At 40.1% G+C, this 14,328-nt stretch overlaps 1 protein-coding gene across 1 annotated transcript; it reads right to left on the reverse strand.

Moving 5' to 3' along the window:
* Positions 1-526: 526 nt before the first annotated feature.
* magt1 (magnesium transporter 1) lies at positions 527-14,020 on the reverse strand. The gene is made up of 10 exons (XM_037077441.1): positions 13,857-14,020; positions 11,810-11,979; positions 11,601-11,718; positions 10,134-10,274; positions 9,540-9,680; positions 8,284-8,373; positions 7,408-7,471; positions 7,022-7,096; positions 5,545-5,635; positions 527-5,439 (listed from the first exon to the last, which is right to left on the reverse strand). Exons 1-10 carry the CDS (start codon positions 13,935-13,937, stop codon positions 5,424-5,426), a joined length of 987 nt encoding a protein of 328 aa, XP_036933336.1. The 5' UTR covers positions 13,938-14,020; the 3' UTR covers positions 527-5,423.
* Between the last annotated feature and the right edge of the window lie 308 nt (positions 14,021-14,328).

A 14,328-nucleotide genomic window follows, 5' to 3' on the forward strand; every position in this document is an offset into this window, starting at 1 on the left:
GCGTCGGCCAACAAGTCAGAAATGTAAATTTCCTTGAATTTCAGAATATAGGCTGGACACGCTGCCTGTGAGTGAGCCACAGCAAGCTGAGAAACACAGCTGTCGGTCACCACACAGGCAGCTTGTGTGGACACGGGTTAGGAAGTGGAATGCCCCCCTTTTCATTATAGATATTAAGATGTAGATATTAAGCTGTCTAGAAAACGTTTTCATCTACCCACATACAAATCCTGTATGCACAACATGAGGGAACACATTTTATATCACTGGACATTTATACACTCATTATTAGCCGAGAGACAACTTTAAACATAGTCATATCACATCACTAGCAGATAATTCCTAGAAGCACACATTTATCAAGTAATTAAATTAATTAAGCTTAATTAAGAAGTTTATGAACTAGGTTTTGACATAGTCTTGTTAGATTCAGTGTCGAGACACAAGCCCTGCTTCAACTGTGCATTATGGGCTTTCTTCCAAAATTCGGGGGGAAAAAAGAAAGAGGACAAGACAGACACTGGACAGCAGTTAAGGCATTTTAATGTGAGAAGTGATCACTTCAGATCAAATGCTGCTGGTACAACTGATAAGAACACCACAAACATTTAAAAGCACTTTGTTTTAATCAAAAGAAAAAAATCTGTGCTTCTGATGAAGTCTGATGAGTTAGTATACATCATGAGAGGTATATAAACTTCCAAACTGCATCTTGCTCAGGGGTTAGGGTCATTCATACCTATTCTCTCTTTTGGTTTTATAGTTTTTAGGGTTTTTTTCTGTCTGTTTTTCATAAGATAGCACAGCTGAAGATATTACGGTAAAGGCCGGACAGAAAGAAAAGGGCAGCAAAGTGTAGGAATCAATCCTGGACTGATGCTATGGACTCAGGGCCCCGAGCCCCCTGTATTCTTCCTTCTCATTTAAGACCAGACCAGAAGTGGAAAGGTATGTTACACGTGAAACCATGTGAAAAACAATTCACTGTCAGGTGACATAACTAATGTATTGTAATTATAGAAGAGGTGATTTGATATAGAGATAACTAGCTTTATTTATTTGTCTTTCTACATTCTTTAGTACAAATTGCCATTTCTAATATATCCATTCCAATATATATTTATATTCTAGCTCGATTGTAGAACATCCTGAGTGTGAGGCTGTACTCCAATTTGATGTTTAGAAAAAAAAAAAAGGCTGAAGAAGTAACTCCATCACTAGTGTATCCAGCACGTAGGAGCCATTCATATGAATGCTGAAACATGTAATCTACACAGTGGGAGTCATGATGAATAATTTAACTAGCTTCAGTTCAAGCTGCCTTCAGCTTGAATAAAATCATATGGCAATTAATCACTATTACATTCAGATCATTGGCATACATGTCATCAGTGGTTCAGCGGTGTAAGGCACATTGTTTATGGAGAAGCAGAATGGGTGGAGCTGCAGGTCCTGTAAGTTTTCATCAAGTAAAAAATAAGTGAGTTTGAGTGTCAACTTCATTGTTCAAGGACTACTTGAATATTAAACACCTATAGGGGGATGATATAACCGTTGCTTAAAAGCATTTATGCATAATTCATACTGCAGTAACCAATATGCTGTTCAGCAGCAGCACTCTGATAATATCAAACATGTACAGTCTGGATGATTACATCAATACTTTGTGAGGTGGACCACAACAACTGATGGGAGAGGCATCCCATAGCAGCTGAAATTGATGCCACACAACAGTAAACATACTTGCCATTGAGTTTAATGTTAGCTTGCATAGCATTGTTGAAAGGAACTTTCTCACATCCAGGTCTGACTGAAGAATAGAACACGTGCGTTGACCATGACTCCCCACTCATCCAGACTCATTTCACCACATTATTAAAACGTGCTTTAAAGAGATCTCAAGCATGCCTGCAGGAAAATATACCGGCAATCTTGCATGGTGAAAATCTAAAATGAAAGTTTTCTTGCATGGCATGAAAGAAAACATCAACAAACACAACCCCAGATTACTTTTTAACACTTTGGCTAAACTTCTAAAGCTAAAAAATGTGGACTACTTCTCTGCCACTACTGACATGTGGTCAAGGGTCAATATGACTTCTCCACAGACTGGACTCTTAAATCACATTGCCTTAAAACAGTGTTTATGCCCCAGAATTGCACACATCTGACAAAACTGCAGCTCTCTGCAGCGCATCTGGATGAAAAGAAGCTGGTCTGCATCATGACAGACAGCAGGGCAAACACTGTTGCAGCAGTGAAGAAACTGAGCTGGCCATGGCTGAACTGCTTTGGACATATTTTTCTCTTGGCAGTGACAAAGCCAATGGTAAGCGTTAAGGAACGCACAGCCCGAGCAACGGGCCTGTGCCACACCTTAGGAGGTCAGTTCGCACAAGTCCAAATCCTGCAGCACATGCTGATATTGGTAAACGACAAATGTTGTGATCTAATGGTATAACGTTTGTACTTAATCAAACAATTGTCATTCAGGCTTCATTCAGATTCCTGAATGCAGGCAGCATTTACAAACACTTAATGAGAGTTAATACAGCTTTGTAGCCAATGTGCTATCATTCTGTCAGACATTTTCCACTGGCTTTCTGGGATCATTTAAATGTATTTTTTTGCTTACTAAAAATATATTGAAACAAATCACTAAAATGCAGCCTCAAAATGTATACAGGTCTATGGAAACTAATACAACATTGCGGTCAGTGAGTTTTATGCCTATCAGTTGCTGCCTTGCTGGGATGGTTTAAAAACTGTTCATTAAGAACGGATGGATGAAAAGAAACTAGTCATCAGCTGTTGAGAGATAATCCTTGGCGCAAGTCCATTGCCACCAGCAGCGCAAAAGAAAACACTTGGAGACCTTCTGAAGTCATAGACAACCACCTGCACTACCATGCCGAAGAGAGCTCGAGCTGATTCCGCACTCACACGCTACTCTCCAGGAGGACCCAATAACTCCACTGCAGAAACACTCACCTGGTAACGTGATAACCAGGGTAGGTTTCCTCTGCTCTCCAAAGGCAACCCCCCAAATACATGTGTATTTTTGCAACAAGCTCACTGATGAGCTCCACTAATGTGAAGTCCAGTCTTCACATTAATTCCAAATTGCAAATGTGGGTAATTAAATCAGTGAAGTCTGCTGAAGTGGTAAAGACAGCACCCCCAGTGGACTCTCTTGAAGCCTGCAGAAAGTCCGCTTTAGGGCCTTGTGGACTAGATGAAGTGTAGTTTTGGCCCTCAGACCTGCAGACTTCCCACAAATGCACCTGCAAAGCCTGAGAGTGATAGAAGACATTTTGATGCAGCCATAATTGTTGTTGTACAGCTAGGCAGTACGCGAAAATGTGTCTCTGAAAACATTCAAAGGGAGAAAAGGCAATGCACTAGGCAGTCTTGATCACATTGATCAGCACTGCATAGTTAAACGTTTTGATCTGAGTTTTGTGGGTAGTGTGTGCTCAGATGCTGCTTTTATTTTTCCAACTATACTGAGTAAACCAAGCGTGCATTTTTTCCATCTGAGATGCTGGTGCACTAGTGTGATATCAAGTGGCAGTACATGCTGTACATAAAAGATCTAAATACCCTGTCTATTTATGCCTTGTGTTGTATAAAGCTGCAATAATCTAATATCAAAGACCAAGTGAGATCACATTTAGTCACCCTTTTCTGCATTCAAAAATATTGTCAAAGTGATTAAATGAAGTGTTAATAACTTTATTAATAAAAGGAGAAAAAAAGAAAAGCCTCAGGGAAATATCAGAAATGCTCTTTTCTCCTACGCCTGGAAAGGTGAGGCCAGCAGGGCAACGAGAGGTGACGTAAACAATCCTCAGCTGTAGTTTACATGCTGTGGGAAGACAGTGTGTTGTCAGAAGTAAAACTGAATAGTAAAGACCATGGCAGCCTCTGAACTAACTGTGCTGCAGCTGACATGCTATCTACTCTGCAAACTGACATTAATGCACCTTTACCCAGTGGATGTTTGTTTTTTGGCTTCTTCTATTAGCTAAGGTGCAGGATTAGACAGGTTATCTTATCTGTCAATAAGATAAAAAGGAGACTTTAGTAGGAAAACTTGTGTGGGGCTTAGGGTCGAGTGATATGACGATATATATCATCTAGCAGAGTAAGGTAGAACCCCCAACCAATTTTACCTCCTCTACTTACTTAAACTGACTAACATTTTTGCTTTGACTTCTCATTCTCAAGCAATTATACTGTTTGCACTGTGTAATGGCTGTAGAGGAATTACACCACTGGCGCATAGAGTGGTTCATTAAACCTTGTTTTCACGATGCTATTCCTGCTAAAACTAAAGGCTGAATTACAGCACATAAGAAGTGCATCTGCCATTGCCCAACCAAAACAAAAGAGGCATTGTCAATATCCCATGGTAACTGTGAAATAACTGAAAACTTGACAATGCCAAAGAAAATTAATGAATCCCACTGATGGAGGAGGCAAAGAAAGTGATGGGGAGAGCGACAGAAACTGAAGTAAAACGAAAGTGAAGGGACTGGCATTCACACGATGGAGAGCACTCTGGTGTTGTGTCAAAGTCTGTTCCCCCAATAATATGTGATTCCTCTTACTACTGGGACTTGAGACAAATAAAAACCAGCATTCTTCCTTACATCACTTAGTAACATTATCTACTTAATGAACCCATTTAGTCATTACTACAGCCATTAAGGATGCTTTTTGCTTTGGGCAGTAGCCAAGCTGTTAGCGGTAGCCAACAGTAATACCATGGGGACGTTAGGAGGGGGGGGATTTATAATGTTGTCCATTTCTGCTTTATATAGAGACCTATTTAATTTCTCAGATCATTGTTCTATAAATTAGTGGATACATAATAGATTATATTACAGGACCAGTAAAAGGTTTTACCAGAATGACTTGCTTCCAGACACCTTGTATGCCTGGAACAACTGCTCCCACTTTGCTTCTCCATAATTATAGTATCACGGTTCAGATTCAGCCACACACAAACAAACAACAAACAGAACTGAGACAAGGGCCTGTTTATGGTCTCAACAGTTTAAAAAATAAAGATACATACTGAGATGTATGTCCAGTGGGAGCTGGGCAAAACTGTTCCTATACAATTTAAGAAATTCCAAATTTAGATTTGCAAAATTCTAATCAAGAAAATACCTGTTGGCACAACAGTCTTGACTGCACAATGATGATGAATCAACTGCCTAAAGAGTCTTCGTAAAGGCACAGCGTGTATGTAAGTGAGCTGACACAGAGACTTTTGGCTCATCAGATCTTAAGACAAACCATGGCTTAGAAAAGAGAAATGTTGGATCCTTGCCATGGACAGCACCCTGCTTGTTGACGGCACTTCTTGTCATCAAGTCTATACTTGCAGTGATGCTGAGGGATGCCGGCCAGCTCTAACTCATCAGGAAGCTGCAAGAGACAGACGACTTCAGCCAGTTGGAAGTAAGGCATTAACTCTGCCAATCAGAGTAGGTAAAGTCAGATAAACAGGTAGAAATTAGTCTCCGTCTTTACCTGTATGGATATCCATGGTACTTTGCTCTGAATATAGACAGCAGCCAACTGAAGAAAAGCATCACCAGACCAATTCCTGCTACACACATAACTGAGACACACAAACACACAGTTTTGTTATACGTGTGCTATAATATGTATGTTATTATATTTGTGCACTTGTCCAGTCATAATCAGAAAGTTCATAAGCAAATTATTTTAACTACTTTAAATTTCAACATCCATGATAGATGCCGAGAACTCACTACAAAGGATAGCACATTGTCCGACCTGCAGTTTGTTAGATATTCTCAGTTGAACAATCCCAAGTCCGACCCCCCCCGTAGTTACTGTTGCTAGGTCGGACAAGCATGACAAAAGGAAATATGGCGATGCCGGTCTTATTTAGCAAGGTGCTGCAGTGTTTAATATGCAGTTTATGGGAGTCAGACCACGACGCTTCAAGAGGCTGCCAGCTCATGGTGGAAGGATATATTCACCGTGTTATGATTTATGAACATGACAAAACAACGCACAGTGACGCCTTGTCACACTAGTCTGAAGGAAAAGGTGAGAAGCCACAGCATACAGGCTGAGGATGACAAGATTATCACTCAACATTGCTCCTGCACTGCCTGGTATGTCCTTTACCCCTTCCCGGGATTAAAAAAGTACCCCATGTATTTATTCCTGACTACAGACCATGGTGCTCATCATTATACATTAGCTAGCATTTTGCTAACACTGGCTAACCTAAGATGTGACCAAATAATTATTCAATGTAATGTGTCCGTGAAGATCGTAGCATCAGTATAATACAACTTGACATGGTAATGTCACCTTTGAACAAATGAGGAGTCTTTGGTGATGGTGTTGATGCTCAGCGGACGGCGAGGACTTCAACACACCAGAATCCTCTCTTTACATCGGACTTGAAATTTTCTTCATTTTTGAGGCCGAAATAAACACAATGACTTCCACATGGTCAGGGCGTTGAGCATCGCTTTTAGAGATCCTCAGGCAACATCTTTTAGTCAACTTGTTAGCTTGTTTTCTTTTTAATATAGACCAGGGGTCTCAAATTGCTGGCCCCAGGACCACTTCTGGCAACCCCCTCCTAACCATCCGACCATTTTTAGCACGGCAAGCCTAGCACAATGTTTGAATAAGTCATTTATATGGAGAAACGATTTGCAGTATACTGAAAAGTTGACCGAGTTACATCTGAGTATTAAGCTTCTTTGTCTGTACATAGCACATAGACTGCAACTAAAACCGATATCCTGATGCATGTAACTAGAACACAAGCCACCTGATGGGTTTGCTGTGAGAGATGGGCTCTGATTGGCGTTATACCACCACACACTCGTACAACAATTCTCGAGACAGTGCATCAGGTGATCTTGGTAAGGTTATGTTTAATCATTTAAACTAATAAAAATGTGCTATTTTGGATCTGAAAAATATCATATGGATGGTTGAGGTGTGTGGAACATACTCTTTCTCTTCCCAATGTCCATGTCAGAGGTAGCAGCCTCACACAGCAGCACCATTCCCATGGTTACAGCAGCATCTGACAGTGAGGGTCAAGGTTTTGACAAGGGATGCAAGTGATGCATGACAGTCTACAACACTCCTCTAGAACTGAACAGTTACAACCCACCAGCTGACATTTTCTGGTCAGGCATGTGGTGATAAACAAGAGGAGTGAAGAAAATCTGCAACAGGACAGCTGAATCTCTGATCTGATCCACTGAGGATGAGTTCTGTCTGGCCTTGTTTTTATCTGTGCACTTTACAAAAGTTAATATGTATGAGAACGCTTGGTCTAGTCACTAGTGTGTCCTGACTATTTCAGTGTAAGTATGCATACAAGAAGGATACTGAAGAGTAGGACGATGTGTGTCTCAGCCACAAACTGGGCTTGACTGCTGCCGTGGATGTAACTCTGAACACAAACAGACAGTTAAATACCATTCTGATAAATGTTCACATATTTCATTAATTATATTTATCATATTATTTCATTTCATTTTTAAAAAGGATACAACCCAGTTCTCCAAAAAAGTTAGGATGTTATTTAAAACTAAAACCGAATTCAGTCAGTCAATGCTTTGCATTTACAAACGACAATTTTTCAAAGTCTTCCATAATCCATGTAGTAATATCCTTCATAGACTTACATAGGAATCGCACAGCTGAGCTTAAACAGTTCAACAAACAAACAAAACATTTCAGTTTTCAGAACTCAGATACACATGACCATGAGTGAAACCACTGAAGCAACAAATATCCTGTTGGGCTAAATATAGGCACCAATATCTCATCATCTCCAACTCGTTGTCAGTATTGTATATATTCCAGTATACTTAATTTCACTTCAGTACATAGCTGTGCATTACTCTGTGCTCTTTGGGTCACTTTGCTCAACGAGTGCTCATTACTTCGAACCCCAAAGGCTCAAGCCGGTAAGTGATAACCCCTTTCACACCCATCCTTTCCACTGTTACCAATTAATGTTTGGGATGTTCCAAGCAGGTGTTTTTGAAGCACTGCACAACATTGCTAGACTTTTGTTAACCCTGTCCCAACTTAACTAAAACATGCTGTCAGCACTGAATTCACAATAAACATTTTACAGGCTGTAATGGTGCAACATTTGATATATTGTCATTTTCAACTGAACATGTTGAAGGTTTAGCAAATCCCAACTTTTTTGGAGATGGATTGGATATTGTAAATAGTGCATTTTTGTCTTACAACTTGGCCGGTGCTGGGGTTCTTGTGTGCATAAGGTGGTCCTCTGATGTGGTTCCACATCTGGCCGGAAGTCATGATTAGGACAAAGCACTGATACACAAAGAAAAAGAAACACACAGCAGCAAAAGGAATGCATTATAAAAAATAAAAAAAAATTACTTTGTTTGATTTTGAACTGAAACACCTCTATTTGTGGTAATCTACACATGCATGGCTAAACAGGTGAGCTAGCATCTGAGGTAAAGACTAAACAGTCCACTTACATCTGGAGGACATAGAACACTCCCTTTGAGAACAGCAATGTACACATCTTGTCCAGAGAAAACCGATGGTTTGAAAGAGACATGAAAGAATGCCTCTACATCAAACTGGACTGACCATTTTTAAACAGAGAAGGTGGCTCATCAGTCACTTACAATGCAGTGCTAAGTGTACATTCAGACCAAATCCAGTGGTGTGGTGAAATGCCTCAGGCTCGTCAGGGGATGTGGGACTGTCACTCTATGGTCCGTGTATGTGAGACATCTTGGCCAGCTTGCCAAAGGCGAAGCTGCTATGTTGTTATGCTACTAGCATTCTGATCCTAGTAGTGATTGTTTGTCCTCATCGACGGGTGAAAAATAACAGTTAACAGCCAGGACGAGGCAGATCAGTACTGAATATTTTAAACTGGACACAAGACCGAACTGAGTGATCCCAAGAAAAACATCAAACTACACAGAGAAACGTCCACTGTGTTCCATCTGTAACATTTAGCCATGCAAAATATTACGACCAGTCACTGACCTTTTCTACTCTGCTTAGGAACTCCGGCCATGCCTCTGCCACAGTATGTTAAGCATGCCAGTCCTACAGTGATCATTGGCAATCACAGATGTATTTTAAACTGGTATACAAAGCCAGAGTGCGTAAATTTACAAGACTTGTATACATTACTTTTTTACACTCCACTGAGTTTTTATTCATTCATGCCGCAGGTCTGATCACCTGTTTATGTGATTGGCCACCTTAATGTGACACAGGGCTGCATTTCTACAAAAGTCAAGTCAGTTTCAACTTTTTCACAGCCGGTTGCTTTTTTCCCAGAGCTCCCTGTGGCTGGCACGGTTGAAGCCAAAATGAACATGTTGCTGTGTTTGCAGGACGAATGGCTAGTACACAGTTGGTTCAAAGCAGTTTACTTCCTATTCTTAAAACCTTGGTGGAAACCTACATGGATTGTGCTGAGTGGGTGTGAGTGTGTTGGATATTGTTACCAGTGCAGAGAAGGCCCAGACACTCTTGTTAAAGAGAAATTCCAAATTGTGTCTGCGTAAATATGCCAGGCCTCCAATCACTGCCAGGAGGAAGCCTAGAAGGAGAGGTCCTGCGTAGTTGGGAGGACGAATGATACGGATCTGAAAAACAGACAAAAATCAGAGTGTCATTAGAGGCTCCCATTGTGATAGTTGTGTTGATCGTTAACACTTAAAGGTTCTTTAATCTTTTTCTTGTCAGCTGTCCTTCCTGTATTTGGTGACTGTACTGTGTTGCTCTTAGCCTGGATTGTGTGTTTAACTTCTTTTATTTAACTAATTTTATAGTTTATCCTTTACAAAATATTGTGCTCTGCTGCCGATAGACTATGCTGCATGTACCTCATCATTAATGTGAACACATTCATGGTTAGGAGTGGAAAACCTGGATTGACTTATTGAGTTGATAATCTGCTTCGTGCGACAATTTATTGACTCACCATGATCATTTGGGTTCATAAAACCAGATAACAGAAATATTTATACATTCTGTTATATTCAACATAATTGATATGCCTCAGGTCTCGCAGATTTAATGTTATCTTATTCAATTACCTGTACATCAGTCCGGTCTGCCACCCATCTCGCCAGCTGCTCAGCGGCAAAGCCTCTGACCTGCAGCTCATAGGTGTCAGACTTGCGAGGTTTCCCTTTGGATGGGAAGTGGAGGAAGGTTGGAGCAGAATTCATATTGAGCTGAAACACAAACATTTAAATACAGACAAAACATTGAGTATATTCATTCAAATATTTTCCCTACATTTAATAAATACCACATTTAAAATCAAAAGGTGCAATATGTAAAAATTGTTGTCTAAAAAGATTAAAATCTAAAAATTCTAAAATACCCAACAGAATATGAAGAAATATTCAGATCTCAATTAGTAAAGCTGTTATTACTGCTTTGGATGCAGTACCACCATCCATCCAGAGAACTTAACAGAGTCAGTGTCTAATGGTGTGTCTTTTTTAAGTTTTAATTTTTTTAAGTTAATTTTTTTGGGCCTTTTCTGGCTTTATTGACAGTATAGATTGAAGAGTGTGACAGGAAACAGGGTAAGAGAGGGGGGGGACTGACTGACATGCAGCAATGGGACCCAGGCCAGGAGTCAAACCCGGGTCCGCTGCAGAGCCTCGGCGCATGGGCCGCGCACGCTACCAACCGAGCTAAGCGGCACCCCTAATGGAGTGTCTTTTGACCAATTTAAAACCAGATAGTTAAAAAAAAAAAGTTAAAATAAAATAAAAATATAAAAGAGATCTGAAATACCAATATAAAGTGTGTTCTGAGGTATCATATCAAGCTCTTTAGAAGTAAGCAGTTTAAGAGTATGACTGATTATGTGTAGGCCCAGCAGTATGCTAGATCAACTCGAACAATAATAGTCAGTTGACTAAGTGGCAAAACAAACTGTGTTACTATAAGCATGGGTCACCACTCATTTTAGATAAAAGTAAGGTCCTGGTACAGTGTGGAATGGAAAAATGTGATCGTATTGCTTCAGTCAGCTTTAACCAGTAACTGTTGGGGGAATACAGTCAAGCCTATGGGATCTAATGTCATTTACAATGAAAGCTTTATCACTAAGGGATTTGACATTGAGGAGTGCCATCTTTAAGTATATTGTCAGCTGTGGCACAGTCAGACTTATGATTGCACAAGTCTTACAGAAACTACGTTTGAGAGTCAGACTGCTCCAGCTCCGCTGTCGAAGGTACAGATGCAGGAAATCTTTCCTGCCACATGCCATCACACCATACAATAACAGCTAAAACTCTGGTCATAACACATCTCTACACACTTTGGTTTTATACACTCTGTTCACCGTACATTATATTCTATCTAGCACTACAATTACTCTGCCTATTTTTTACGACTTTTTTTTTTTTTTTTTTTTTACATCTATCAATTGACTGACTAGCTCCACCTCTAATGAGGAGGGTCTATCACTGAAATTGTTTGGTTGGACTCAAAGCCTGAAGCCTTGATGTATGGACAGCAGGAAGAAAAAGTTGTCTCACCATCTGAAAGACGTCTGATCCTTCATCAAAATCGACAGATGCAAAGAAGACTTTGTTAGTAAAGGCAGAGGAATATCGCCAGGAGTTAGCCAGCACCTGGAATTCTTCATCAGCTTGTCTGAAATGAAAAGATGCATTTAGCCTCTTAGATTACTATATACATATATGTATATATGTGTATGTGAGTATACAGATATCCTGTTTCTTACCTGCAGACACCACACTGTCTCTGTGGCTGCAGTGCTGTAAACATTATTAACACAGAGTAGTTTCTGGGAGGAGCCTTGACAAAGCGACGAAACTTATCTCCATTCATCCTGATGACTGAACGTTTGGAGGCCCACTCCATCATCTGAGTTACCTTCTCTGACAGCAGAGTCTATAAAAGACACACACAAAGACAGCAATTTGAGTTAGAGACCAAAACATTTAAAACAGAGGACAAAAATTAGCAATCAACCTGATACTACTGGCCTCATACAATATGTTGGAGAAGGTTGTGCAATACATCCAGGACAGAAACTGAACTAGAATGGAACTTGTCGGGAGGATTCCCGGTGGCCAGCCAAGCTGATTATGTCCCAGACCAAGATTAAAAATTCTAAATTAAACATAAATACAAGAGAAAAAACACAGGCCAGCTACAGTCCCTATAGAACTGTAGACTGTCAGCCCCAACTAGGCCTCCTGCTTGAAGGTGTATCTTAAAGCAATGTGTCTGAAGAATCACGGCCACCAAAGTGGCTCCACCAATTCAGTTACAAGCATGTTTCATTTATTTTAACTTCTTTACAATAAAAGCCTCCAAGGCAAGGCCCAATAGTCCCCTTAAATTCAATCAAACCTAATTCAATACTTCAATAACCCTTTATCGCTCTGAATTTGAGCCACCCATAGCTGCTTTAACATAATTTATGCTCACCAGAACAAAATGTAACCTGTTTTCCATCAGCAGCCTCTGTGTGAACCAGTCTAGACTATACAGGCATGATGGCGCTCCTTTTAGGTGCACATCATTTTAAAGCAAGACAATCAATATCTGGTCTCTCAGTCAAGGTTGAGTTACAAGTAAGATAGCACGTAGCACGACGGAATAATACTTTCATAAACCCTGAAGTGGGCTACAAGTATATGATCTGTACATAAGTTCACTTATAGTATAGTTTACATTATAATCGTAGTGCAAAATATAACTTAGATGTTATCTAGTTGTGTAGTCAGTGTTTACTTATCTTCTGTCTATACACAGAGGTATACTTTAACACATACAAACTGGGCCAATTCAGTCCCAAAAAGTACTGAAATATTGCATTTGAAAGCATACTCTTAGTATATTCACATTAGTGTACTTCCTACTTACATTTATCAATCTTTACACAGAGTATACGATAGCTCGTTGCAGCTGATCCAACATTCAAGAGGCTGAAAAATACTAAGCAATAGCTTAGTGTCAGCAATGAATCATGATGATCCTGAACAACTGGAAAGTATGCATTATTGGTGTTATGATAAACAATGTTTAGAGGTATTCCTGACTCAGACTTGACTGATCATCTCATTTTTAGAGGCTGGGTGCCAGCTACATTTGAAAAGTCTCGTAATGCAATGAAGGTGTGCTGTCTGATTGTGAGGGTGGGTGATGATGTAGATTTCGATGATTTGAAAAATCAATGTGGCGAAACATATCTAATGAACCTGACATTTTCTATTTTCTTGACCTTCCTGATACGGAAATACGGAGGTTACTGACGGTGCTGATATATGAATGACGCGTTCTCATTATGAGAAGAAGAGCAGCGAAGGTTATCAGGACTATTACAGGGAGTGCACTTCCCGAGTGAGCTGAATAGGAAGTGCTGATAACAACAGTGTCGCCACAGCTCGTCAAATAGCGACATAACTGACGGCGTCACTTATTTAACAAGTTCTGGGACAGTTTGCTCTGTTTAGCTCACCTTAACAGAACAGTGACAAAAAAATAACTCCTAAGTAGATCCACCAACATCAGACTAGTCAAACAACACGTGAACATTCAGTGCTGTGGTTGAGCATACGTTATCCGTGTCCGTGACTGTGGGGCAAATTGATGTTACTTGCAGAAAACTACTTAACGTTACTTACCTGTTGCCATGTACAACCACAGGTTAGCTAATTTGTGCTTGCTGTTAGCTTAGCTTCTAATATTGACAAGTGACAACAGTCAGCTCTGAAAACGTTATGAACTTGCTGTGCTTTACGATAATAAAGGCATGTTACCTCTTTTTTCTTCTGTGCGTCAGAAAGGTCATGATAAAAAATAATGAGGACAAACAACGAAATGGAAAGTTTTCCAAACATTCTGCCACACTACTACCGAGCACACACACACACACACACACACACACACGCACACACACACGACTTCTTCTTCCTCCTTCTCCTCTTCTTCTTCGAGTGCCGCTGCGGCATGCTGTGCGTCACAAAGTGGAGTGCTGCCGTCCACCGTCATACAGTAGTCACTTCATTTCATGTTCTAGTGTAAACCACAACCAAACAAACTTACTTATTACTATTACTATAATTATTATCAACATTTTAAAACGTTTTTGTTTTAACTGTATAAAAGTTATTACTAAGAATTGAGAGACCTTGTATCACATCAAGGAGACAAAATAATAATGTGGTAGCTTGTACGGGGGAAGACCAGAGTATTTCAGCTGGCACTAATGATCAAATACACTACAGCAGT

Source organism: Acanthopagrus latus, chromosome 18 (genome assembly GCF_904848185.1).
Source record: "Acanthopagrus latus isolate v.2019 chromosome 18, fAcaLat1.1, whole genome shotgun sequence".
In the NCBI taxonomy this organism is placed as follows: Eukaryota; Metazoa; Chordata; class Actinopteri; order Spariformes; family Sparidae; genus Acanthopagrus; species Acanthopagrus latus.

What these genes read in the sequence shown, in the direction of transcription:
- magt1 (XM_037077441.1), bottom strand. Translation starts at nt 13,937, where the DNA reads ATGTTTGGAAAACTTTCCATTTCGTTGTTTGTCCTCATTATTTTTTAT. An exon ending in TCTGGGCCTTCTCTGCACTG is followed by an intron (nt 8,374 to 9,539) that starts GTAACAATATCC and finishes TTTGTGTATCAG; the next exon opens with TGCTTTGTCCTAATCATGAC. An exon ending in ACCCCAGCACCGGCCAAGTT is followed by an intron (nt 7,472 to 8,283) that starts GTAAGACAAAAA and finishes GTTTGTGTTCAG; the next exon opens with AGTTACATCCACGGCAGCAG.